This window comes from Rhea americana, unplaced genomic scaffold (assembly GCF_003343005.1).
Source record: "Rhea americana isolate MKP2758 unplaced genomic scaffold, rheAme1 scaffold_92, whole genome shotgun sequence".
Classification (NCBI taxonomy): Eukaryota; Metazoa; Chordata; class Aves; order Rheiformes; family Rheidae; genus Rhea; species Rhea americana.
In genome coordinates, this window is record NW_028187111.1 from 1419066 (window position 1) to 1431646 (window position 12581).

A 12581-nucleotide genomic window follows, 5' to 3' on the forward strand; every position below is an offset into this window, starting at 1 on the left:
GGCAACACCTGCTCCTAATGAGAAGCTTCCCGGCAAGAGTTTATTCTGCGTGTCCAGCTCTCTAATTAAATGTTTACTTCTCCCTGATTTGAATATCTGGATCCTTTGAGGAAAAAAAAAGAAAAAAGAAAAAAAAAAGAAAAAGAAAAAGAAGCCTTTCTCAGCATCCTTTGKCTGTTTTAGTAAATTTAACAGGAACGTTTTTCAGCAGTGGGTATTGCACAATGAATGGAGGAAGTTTGATTGCAAATCACCTTTATAAAGAGCATCCTCTTTTTCTGAGCTTCCCTCGTATTTAGTTGTGCTCCACTAAAATAAGTTGCACGCAGTGGGTCACCATAATTTGTAGCTTGAAGCTTGCAGCGCTGGCTAAATGTGCTGTAGAAATGGATGGGGGTTCATCTGCAAACTGAGCGTGGGCTGATTTGTCACTAGAAAATTATGGCAGCTGTCAAAGCCTCATCATGCATGGAGACAATTTATATACATACGTATATATGTAGATGCACACATACACACACACAAAGAATTAAAAACACCCAAACATTAGTGAATCAATGCATAGGTGATGAGTATTGTACTCCCGCCAGCCTGTGAACAGTGCTGAGCTTTGAAAATAAGGCAGCCACTGGTGACTTTCTGGTTTTCATRTTCTGTATATTTGTGCATAGGCTTCAGTTTATAATCCTGTGCCTTCCTCATTTACTTAATTTAGAACATCTTTGCTTTCAGTGTTGTCAGCTTCAGAGATGACTCTGGTGTCGGGTTTGGCCTATAGCAGTGATTCACAATTGATAAAGATAAAACTATTTGACTACTGAATTTTTGAAGAGTCTTTGGGCCACAAACAACTATATATATGTGTGTGTGTGTGTATATATATAAATATATATATATATATATATATATATATTTAAATATTTCCGCCACCTAGTGGCTATCTCCATGTACTCGTTTAAACTCAAGAAACTCTGAGTCTAAACTATGTTTTCTAAATTAAGGATGTAGGCCATGCTGAGCAACCTGATTTTTCAGGAGCAGTGAGCAACTCTCATTGGGTTCAGTGGTGGAATTYGATTTTCACAAGTGTGGCCACAAGATTTGTGTTTTCATTTTTTTTTTTTAACTTGCTGTGCAACAGTTTAAATCAAATACTGTAATTTGCAGGCCATACAGTTGAAGTTGGACTGGTTCATGCAGTTATATGCAGTAATTAAAATTTAAGCCCATTGCAAGGTGAATGTAACAAATGAACAAAAGGGTTAAAGGAAATTGTGTTAATATCATGCTCCTAGAGGTTCTGAACTTCCATTGTACTCTCCTAAGCCACAGTGCCACTTCCTTATCAGCAACAATTGGACGTAGCAAAACAAAATTTTTATGCAGTAATGTCACCTGTAAGTTTTATTTGCCTGCCCTGGCAAAAGAAGAACCAAGCAAAAACCRAGAATTGTGGTAGTCTCCCCAAGGCATTCACCAGGTCATTTGGATTCTGCTCACACTAAGTTGCAGGCCTGTATACCTTTCTGCATTGGTCTAGGCTAAGTTCATCTTTGATGAGAGGTGGAACTGGAATCTTGCCAGCTGCTTGTTCTTGCACAAAGGATCTGGGAAGAGGGAAATAAATGCTGCAGCATAACCCACCCTCTTCTGCCAAGCATTCTTGGGGCACTCTTTGTGTCATCAAGCCACAAAAAAATCTGTTCTAATGACTTGCTTCCAACTTTTCCAGTGTGGATGAAGAAGAACCAGGCATACCTTGCAAAACTAGGAGCACTTATGTCTGATCTTGGGGGAGTAGGGCAAGTACCAAGAGGAATGAAGTTCTCCCATGCTGTCTTCTGAAGTCCTTACTCTTTAAGKATAGTGCACACTTCTTGCACTAGGTGCCCTCTCTTTGAGATGGGCCAGGAGGGAAATACTTACTATAGGCATCTCCAGTAAAACTCCTAGACTGCTGCCCTGTAGGAGCTAAAACATACGTAATTTACTCATTTATTAGGGTGCATGTTTCAGAGCCCAGGCCTGTATGTCTTCCTCATCCAGTCATCCACTCTTAAAATATTAATCTTTTCCTACAGTCATATTATCATTTTTGGGGGATATTTCTGCATCTCTTAACTTGACGATTTCCTCTGTTTCATTTGCTTTGTTTCAAGCCCATCAGTATCGTCATGACTAGTGCAATACTATGTGTAGGTATGAGGCAGATTAATATGGCAAAGCACAACACTGACTATGGTGTGAAAGGTTTAGCCATGTATGCCACGTGGAATATTACAACAGTAACACGTCATTAAGCGTACAACTACTAGTGACATAATCAATCATGGATACATCTCATTGTGCTCTCACAACGTTCTCCTGAGGGATATGACAAACTGTTCTTCCCCTCCACCAAAGCAGTCAGGCTGGAGGTGAAGCTACCTCAGCTGGAAGAAACCAGTAGGAACCTAGTAACTTGGTCTAATATAACGGAGTCTATGAAGAGCATTGTCTAGTATTTCCTGCTGCTCCTGTTTGCGGGCAGAAAGGAGAGATTGAGACATTACTAAATATAAATAGCAGGGTGCTCTGTCACATTAAATACTCTACATGTTCACACCCTTGGCTGTACACAGCATGCAGGCTGTTGGGGCTTTTTTATTTTCCCCATGACCATGTGTTCCCCAAGTGAAACTGTATCTTGCTTTTGCAGAACAGGGAGTCCTGACGAACATGGTTACAGATCACATATACTGGATAAAGAGGGACTATTATACATAGTGGGAAAGAGGAGTATTGTACATAAGTGTAAAAGCAGAGTATAATGGAATTGCCTAATTGCCTCCCACAGTCAGCTGAGTTGCAGTCTGGCCAGAAAAGATTACAGAGGCAAGGCAGCATGTAGAGTTCTGCTTAAACCCCACCAGAAGCCATCTTCACTTGTCCTTCCAAGATGTCCTGATTTCAGGACAATGCAATTTCAGTTCAAGGGTCCCCAGACACAGGCTTTGGACAGTCCTTCCTCTGGAGGCGTGTGTGGTACCCTRCCCGTGCTAACAATAGACCATGGTGGGGCTGTGTCACAGATGTGTATCTTTGTTGTTTTTCCCAATCAGAAGCAAGAGGTGAGCAAGTTCCTCTTGGGGACTGGTGTGGTTTTTGTGGTCATCTTTCGTTAGGAATGTACTGTGTTCTCTGTGACAGAGCCACCTCCAGTGCCTATGAAGTTTCGAGAGTTAGCTGATGGCAAGGAAGGCTCCTCCTCAGGGCCTGGTACCTCTTCTTTTGTGTCTCCCACCATTGACTCCTGTGAGCTGGACTCTGGGCTGGAAGCTGCCTGAAAGCTGGGCTCTGCACTGAGGGACTCGCTGTTYTGCAGGGGGAGCAGGGCCCGGTGTCGCATCAGGCTGTCATCGCTGTTTTGCGCCTCCAGGGAGTTCCTGTGCTTGGTGGTCCTGTTGGCCACGGCATTCTTCTGTGGCTCCTCAAAGCTCAGTGACAGGGTGACCGTGCCGCTCCCAAAGCTGACCTTTTGCTTACACCCACGCTGCTGCTGGCACTGCCGCTCTGCAGAGGCTGGTAGAGGGAAAGGGTCTTCATGGTTGCTCTTGCTGCTGATGGAAGAGGAAGGAGTGGAGCCRGTAGAGCCCCCGAGGCTGTTGGAGCGCTTGCGTGACACATTACTCCGTCTTAGTGTGGCTCTGGCAGCCACCTTGAAAGCATGGGCAGCTGTACTGCAGCGCACCTCCTCAATTGTATTGCGTGAGGGCTTGAAGAGGATGATGTAGACTTTGTTGAAGAAGATGCAGGCCAGGAGCCCAAAGCTGGCAGCCAGTATCGCAATCACCTCCACAGCAGAGACAAACTTGCCGTAYGTACTGGCATAAGCAGGGATGAAGGAGATCCAGACAATGAAGAAGATCAGCATGCTGAAGGTGATGAACTTGGCCTCATTGAAGTTCTCAGGCAGCTTTCGAGACTTGAAGGCAAAGAAAAAGCAGATGGCTGCCAGGAGGCAGGTGTAGCCAATGAGAAAGCCAAGYGCCATCAGGGAGCCTTCATGGCAGGTGATGAAGATAATCTCATCCTCCAGGTCATGGTTTCGGTAACTGGATGGGGGTGCTGTGTACAGCCAAATCACACAGATGACAATCTGCACAAATGTGCACAAGAAGACCAAGAGGAACTGGAGATTGAGCCCCCACCACTTACGGTGGAGGCTTGTGGGGATCTTTGCCTCAAAGACGAGCAGGACACGGTTGGTTTTCACCAGGATGCAGGAGATGCAGAGAACAAAGCTGATGCCAAAGGCTGGCTGCCGCAGACGGCAAGTCCAGTCCTGGGGTTCGCCAATGAAGAACAATGAGCTGGAGAAGCAGCACAGCAAGGAGAAGAGGAGGAGATAGGACAGCTCACGGTTTGTGGCCTTGACAATAGGAGTATTGCGAAATTTGGTGAAAACTCCCAGGACAAAAGAAGTCARAAAAATTCCCAGCACAGCGAAGAGTGTCAGAGCAATTCCAAAAGGCTCTGTCCAGGAGAGGAACTCTATCTGCTTGGGGATGCARGATGTATGGTTCTCATTGGACCAGTAATCCTCAGGGCATTTGTCACAAGCACTTGCATCTGAAAAGTAAGTGACAGGGAGAGAGAAGGTTTGTTACAATGAGAGTTTGAAATGGGTAATGAGACAAATGGGGGCTACACACTGGCCTTCATCTTAAATACAGAGAGTGTTTCCTTCTGGTGCTTGCAGGTTCCCAGTATCAGATTTAGGAGCGTTTCATAGAATCATAGAATCGAAAAGGTTGGAAGGGACCTCTGGAGATCATCTAGTCCAACCTCCCTGCTCAAGYGGGGTCACCTAGAGCATGTTAGACGGGGTTGCATCCAGGCAGGCCTTGAATATCTCCAGAGAAGGAGACTCTACAACCTCTCTGGGCAACCTCTTCCAGTGCTCTGTCACTATCACAGTGAAGAAATTCCCCCTCACATTCAGGTRGAACTTCCTGTGGTTCAGTTTTTGCCCATTTCCTCTTGTCCTGTCACATGGGACAACTGAAAAGAGTCCGGCCCCACCCCCTTGACACCCTCCCCTCAGGTACTTATACACATTGATAAGAKCCCCTCTCAGTCTTCTCTTCCCCAGGCTATAAACAGGCCCAGGTCTCCTAGCCGTTCCTCATAGGGCAGATGCTCCAGCCTTCTGATCATCCTCACGGCCATATGCTGGCCTCTTTCCAGWAGCTCCATGTCTCTCKTGTACTGGGGAGCCCAGAACTGGACACAGTACTCAAGATGAGGCCTCACCAGGGCTGAGTAGAGCAGCAGGATCACCTCCATTGACCTGCTGGCAACAGTCTTCTGAATGCAYCCCAGGATACCATTGGCCTTCCTGGCCACAAGGACACATTGCTGGCTCATGGTCAACTTGTCATCCACCAGCACTCCCAAGTCCTTCTCTGCAGAGCTGCTCTCCAGAAGGTCAGCCCCTAGCTGGTACTGCTGCCTAGGGTTATTCCTCCCTAGGTGCAGGACTCTGCACTTGCGCTTGTTGAACCTCATGAGGTTCCTCTCTGCCCAGCTCTCCCGCCTGTCCAGGTCCCTGCCCTCAGGTGTGTCAGCCACTCCTCCCAGCTTGGTATCATCCGCAAACTTGCTGAGGAGACACTCTGTCCCCTCATCCAGGTCATTGATGAAGAAGTTGAACAGGACGGGACCCAGTCCTGAGCCCTGGGGGATGCCATTAGCCACAGTTTCACTGTGAAACAACCACTTTCCCATGGGCTATACAGCAAAACACAAAAGACTTTTGATACCAGCTTAAAAAAAGGCCTTCCCCTGCACTCTGGCTTTTTGGATCAATTTCTTGGCAAAACTTGGCATGTTTGGTTACTATCAGCTGTTACACAAGCTGTGTCCCTTTCTGTTTCTTGTTCCTTCATGTTTATCATCTRCTACTCTCTGTCTTCATGCCTCTTACACTTCATTATCATTTGAAACATTCTGCTTGTCTCTATTATAGGGAAAATTTAAAGTGTGCTTGCATCCTTAAGTGCTTTGGGAGCCTATTTCATACTCCAAAGACTTCTAAGATTCATATCTTACAAGTRTTTAAATTGTTCTTCCCTGGAAAGCAGGTGCACCTACCATACTCTCATTTCACTTAGGAACATCAGGGGAAGATGTGTCTTAACAATACACCCAGCAAAGCCTACCACCTTGCAGAGGGAAATTTGATGCTTCCATCTCTTTCCCCTACAGGAAACTGGTTAGGGCCTATTGGGCTGGAAACTTCTGTCTCCATTGCCTGCCATGATCAAAAGGTGAGAACCTGCATCTACTGCACTCCTTCTCCAGCCCAAATTGGCCTTGTGCTCCAGTGGTGAGGGTCATGGCTCTCCCTTGATGGTGGTGGAAAGAGGTTGAGAGCAGTGTTTATTGGAAGGTTTCTGGCTAATGAAGGCAGAGTATCACAAGCTCTCATTCTGGAGAGGTGTTTGGAAGGAGCAGCTACTATCAGATATGCTGCTGTTCTTCCAGTGACTGGTGGTCTCACTATTTATGTCAAAAACTCGCACTAGATGTCAAAATGCAGTCAGAAGCTCCTATCACCACTTGTCATTAATGCATTTAATTTACTTTCAGTCAGTCAGTCATTTTTATTTTTCTTGAGCCTTTCACCTAGAATGCTATTGCAAACTGCACAAAAGTTAGCAGAGCTAACTGCACATACCAGGAAATGCAACCACCTTCACCACAGAAGAGGCCAGCTATTTAGCATTGCATCCTAAAAAAATGCTTTCACTGTTGTCTCAAGCTGACTAGAGACCATGCTGCCACTGAAGCAGGTAATCCAGATCTCCTTCCTCCTCTGAGGCTGCCCCACCTTTGTGTCAGCACTTCAGCACTAGTGCTCATGCAACTTCTTGTTTCAGCTGGAAGCTAACCTGCCAAAAAAAAGTTTGTTTTTCAGGGAGACCAGAGCCCTGATCCAACTCATTCTATGGTCAACAGGTACCAGCACTAGTACTGGACAAAAGATGGGAACAGCTGGGAGAGGGCAGGACAGACTGTCAGAGAGAGACAATCTGTCTCCTTTTATAGCATCGCAGTCACAGCTTGATGAAGACTGCAGAATGTAGTGCCCCAGACCCTCCCACCCCAACTTTCACCAGCACATCAGTCCCAGCTCCCCAAATCTTATGAAAAACACCAAAAGACCCCTCTTACAAATGACCAGAATTGTGCTAATTAAAAAAAATGCTACCCCCACGCATCCTGTAGTACTATATATTTATGTTAAAAAAATATAATTCCTGTCTGATAGGATGAAAATCAGATCCTCCCAGAGAGGAACAACCGGGAAATCTTGCATCCAGCTTACTGAAGTTTTCACCTCAAGCAAGGTCTGCAGCATGTGCTGGGATCAGTACTGCTAGTGAGGGAGTGAGGCCTGCTTTCTGCAAGGATTTACTTGCCTTTCTTAACTTGGAGATGCCTGACACTAAGGAAGCGCTAATGGTGTTGGAAATTCAGAATTTTTATCTGTCTCTAAAACTGAGGTTACTTCTTCCCTCCACTGCAGAACCTGAGTGGCTCAATCCGAGTTCTCACTGATACCAACCAAAAAGATGTCTATGGGTATTTGATATGATCCAGAGATTCTGGTTGCTTCTAGTGTCTGTGTCCAACAGAAGCTGTGGTTGATAATCCTGTAAAGGGAAATACTCCTCTCTGCTTGTGAATCCAGGGATGGGATAGACTTTATTTTTTTAATAAAGTATGAAATAAAACCCTGACAACATGAGGAAAAGATAGAGGCAGACAGATAACTATAGAGTTTAGGATCAGGGTAGGGATCTCCTTCCTCCACATTTTTGAAGTGACAAAAGCTACAGTGCAATTGAATTTTCTTGTGGCTGCATGAGAGGCTTCCTACATGCACATCTTTTTTCAATTTCTCAACCTTTTCCTAATGCAGAGCAGGAGTGGCAAGCAGGCTTTGCAGATGACAAGACCTGAGGACGATGGGACCCAAATCTTACATGTTTTTCAGAGAAAGTCCTCCAGGCTGTGAAGCTCCCTATCAGAGCAGGGCACACCAAAAGGGGTCATTTATGCTGTTCCTGCCTCTCCTGTGCCTGATCTTTGGAGGATTGGGGCACCTATTTGTTTGGACTGTGATTTTGGCAACCTTGGCCAAATTAGTAACTCCATTAATATGGAGTTTGTAAAAGATTCCCAAAGAAAGGATCTAGCCCACTTTCGTGCAGGTATCCCTGTGGGCTGTTCTGTGGGACTCCAACTCAGCACTGCAAGGAAGCAACCTTAGCACAATTGTGGGTGATGCCCGTGAGAGGCCTCACACACTCCTCTGCAAACCCCAGAGAGGGTCTATGGGTATTACCTGTTTCATCACTGTACTCCCCGTCCGGGCAGTCCACACACTCGAAGCAGCAGGTGGGCTCTCCCTCAATAATGCCCTTCCTGGTGCCTGGGAGACAGTCCCTGCTGCAGTTAGAGAAAGGCACCTGCAAGAAGAGAGCCCAAGGATGGTTAGTGGTGACAGTGGCTCATCCGGAGCCTTCCTACAGGAGAACCTTGTGCTTACTTCAGCAGTGTTATTGCTTGATTAACATGCTAGACTGACAACTTCAGAGATTCACCTCTTCTTTCTACAGAAAAGACATATCTTGCACTTTAGTCTTCCCCCACTACAGTGATATTCTCCATATATTTGTTGGAAGGATCGCATCAAGAGATGGTAGGGGAGATCAGCAGATCTCTGTAATCTCTACTGTATTATGCGCACTAGGAACTGACTTGTAACTCCTGATACACATGCTATAAAACAGTCATCATCTGATTTAAAGAAAAGATCAGTCTCTAATGGCAGGAATTCAAATCAGTCTTGGAGATGAAGGGCTGTGACTACTGACTCTCAGTTCATTCTCTCTCCTATATATTGCATATTAGCTGGTAATGATTTATGGAGATTAAAACAGGTCTTTAAAGCCCACTCCAAGCATGTTCTCCTGAAGACCCTCTCAAATCCAGAAGCAACAAGGTGAATTAACTAAACAAGAAGACCTTTTCCTGGTTTTAGAATTCTGAACATCTAAAAGTGCAAATCAGCACCTATATGCAGATACAGAAAAAGCAGTGTACATCCACATCAGGCACGCCTTAGGTTTTCCATGTTTAAATTCATAGAAGGAATCTGTAAAGCTCCCATCTAACTGCTTATGTTCCTAAGTTTTTATCAGAAAAGTTACTTAGACTTCCAGATTTCTGCTACTGCAAATGACTGCATGTGTTGGCTACTGGTTGTGCATTTATGCTATGTGTTATCTCACCTGGGCATGCTCATGTCCTGGCAGTGAGTGGTCCAGCAGGCATGCTTAGTGCATGCCTACACACACTGACAAGAAATTCAGTGCAACAGGTGGAAGTCAGGGTCTCTTACACAAAAACACAGCTTAAGCTCACCTTTTCCCAAATAAAGTAAGACACTGATACAGAACATGAATTTCCCATCTCAGAGGAGTTAAACCCACACTTCTCAGTGCTAGTAAAGTACCCTGATCCATAAATGGCTAAGGGCTGCTCTAGTTGGAAGCCTCCATTCACCTTATTAAAGGTTTCCCACTATGCAGAAAGGAAACATACCCTCCTTCCATCTCCTCCTTCTCCATCCCTCCCAGAAGGATCTGAACCCTTTTATTTCCTCACTTGTTCCGTCAGCTTTCCCAAGTGCTACTAATCTGCTAATTTCTAGGAAGCTCCTGTATGGATGCATTGAGTCCAGGGTATGATTTGGAGGTTGTTTGTGTCCAGGCACTGACCTTAGACGCAAGGTAAGCAAGCCCACAGTTAAAGCTAGTGGCAACACTTACATGGAGATGCCCATCTCATGACTCATGTATTTGCCTGCAGCTGAGCGCAGTCACTGTTGCCTATCACTCTGAAGTGTACCTGCAGCATAGTTTGTGAACACTAGTTCTAAGCTGTTAAACAGGACTGATTAATTAATTAGAGGCATATCCAGGGCAAATCCCTGTGAGCTCCCCACTTGAAGCACTCTTTGCAGTAAACCATTAATAACTACTCCTTGGGACAGCAAGTTGAACATCCATAGAAGAGTTCAGCAGTCTAGACCACCTTTCCCTACACTACCACTGAAGATGTTGTATGGGGCTGAATCAAAGGCCTCACCAAAGTAATGCACTGCTTTCCGTTTATTGACTAAGGTGATTATTCTGCCAAGGAGAAAAATTAAGTTGGTTTGACGTGATTTGCTCTTAACAAATTCATTTTGGCTCTTTCTTATCAGTTTATTAGCCTCTAAGTGTTTATGAACTGCTTTATAATTTTTTATTGCATCTTTTTGGTAACTGAAGCTAGCCTCAATTGTTTGTAATTCCCTTGGCTCTCCAATGTCTCCTTTTACTTGTTTCAAAAATAGGTATTATGATTACCCTCTGTCATCCTTTGAGACATCACCCATTCTCCACACTTGTCGAAGATAACTTGCTACTACTTTTGAGATTGCTTTGGCTGACTCCCTAAGTATTCTGTGGGAAATTTCATCAAGTTCTGCCAAAATGAATATATCTATCCTACCTACTCTTTAACTTGTTCTTTTGCAAGTCTGGCCAATGCTACAGTTCCCTTGCTAAAATTAAYTACATTTAATCTGTTCTGATGAAGACTGAGGCACAGAAGGCTTCAGTGAGTAGAGTACTGGCTACTCGCTGCAAACAGGGTCTTTTATCTGGAAGAAATTCAAAGTTTGTAAACTGAGAAAAAGCTACAGTAGACATAGAGATCACAGTCCCTTTAAACATTTAAGCCATGTTTATAATAGTTAAGGACAGAGAACAAAGATAAATATTTGTTCTGTCAGAGGAATTTAGACCGAGAGAATGTAATTACTCTGTTAAAATGAAAAGAAGGAAGCTAACATCCTAACTCTTGGAAGAGGTGTCAAGAAAATTTGTAATGATCAGAAGGGTTTAGAGTATCATGTGCTTTTAAGTCTGCTTGTAGTTTAGGCTCACAGTTTTCAACTGTGGTTAGAAAGGCCTGAGCTCAGTATTCCTGCTGCAGTGTTCTCTGTCTGCCCCATGCCTCCTCCGGAGAGCTTTGAATTTAATACATAACTGAAGCTGGAAAATCTGGAGTCAAATGAGGGTTAACTGATGGTATAAACACGTTGGGCAAATGTAGCCACTGTAGCAACAGTTACCTGAGCTGTCAATAAAAGTGAATAATCACTTCAGGTAAATTGCTGTGTTCACTTATCAGGTACTAATTTAACATGTCTAAGCATTGCAGCAGAGCCTGGCAGTGACCCTGCTAAGCTAACACTCTGTGTCACCCTCTAAGCTGCAAGCCTGCTCAGTAGCCCCTCTGGGAGCCGTGACTTTTATCTAGGATGGAGTGGGCTGCTACTGTCGATTACAACAGCTCACCTGGCTCCTGCCCAGAGCTCTCTGCACTGCATTCCCATCACATGGGGAAGACACAGCCTTGGACACCAGTGAAGATATGGTTATGCTGAAAAGACATCGGCAAGTAGGTGGAGCAAGACTTATGTCTAACTAAAGTCAGTGGCTATATCAGGTACTTTTGAGACTGAACAGGTCTCTTCCAGTAGATAAAAAAAAGATACCGGTGCAACTCACAGTTTGAACAGGAGATCCAAGCTAACACAGGTAGATTAACAAGCTTTATTCTGTTCAGCTTGCAAGGCAAGGGTGTGCAGAAGGTTGTGGGACTCGGAGGGTAAAGCCTACAGAAAACACCTGTGAATTTAACTAGGAGAAGGAAGAAATGCTTCTTGATACAAAGGTATTGGGAGTGGAAGAGGTGGCCATTTTCAGCAATAAAACTACCACACTCAGGAAAACCTGACTGTCAACAACCATCTTAAGCAGTGAAATTCTCATCCCTGTGGAAACAGCATTACAAAATTCTAAGTTAACTACTTGGGCCAGAAAAAAAAGCATTACTTAAAACATCAATATCCATAACAACTCCATGGCTGTCATACTAGAAGGGAGGAGAAGCAACCCATTATTTCCATAAGTGGGTAATGAGGATGTGAAGGAGTAGGGCAGAAAATGTTTACACGCTAATACGAATGGGCCTTCTAATGAGACATGGAACCAAAATGTGCGGAGTATGCAGAGTTATTTCAGCTTTCAGAAGTTTGGGAAACATTGTGGTAAGGAGATAAGCACTTACCTCCTTAGAGAATCCACTCCACAGGATTTTGTTTTCATTGATAAAGAGCCTTTCCCCTTTCTTGGCATAAACATTGTAATGCCCAACCTCCTCAAAGACAACTGAGCCATCCTCCGGAGAGAGATGCCAATTGATTATTGAGTAATTCCCTACCAGGTCCCCAAACTCATCAAAATCCACTTGTTCCCCCATGTTATTGGTGAAATTTAAGTGACGCAGATGCTTCAGAACCTGCAAAGAGAAATAGAGACACTATGAATGCCTGCGTGTCACAGCCCTAACACAGCACAGATTGCCAAGTGGACAAAACCAAACCAGTCACTTTACTGCAGTCCTTAATCTCT

General features: G+C 44.5%; 1 protein-coding gene across 1 annotated transcript in view; it reads right to left on the reverse strand.

The window, feature by feature from the left end:
* Positions 1-3160: 3160 nt before the first annotated feature.
* The window catches only part of CASR (calcium sensing receptor), a 40770-nt gene continuing 31349 nt past the window's right edge, over positions 3161-12581 (reverse strand). The window contains exons 4-6 of the mRNA XM_085324545.1: positions 12238-12468; positions 8396-8519; positions 3161-4611 (exon numbers count right to left, since the gene is read on the reverse strand). Coding sequence (XP_085180671.1) covers positions 3161-4611; positions 8396-8519; positions 12238-12468 — 1806 coding nt within the window. The remainder of the gene's footprint in view (positions 4612-8395; positions 8520-12237; positions 12469-12581) is intronic.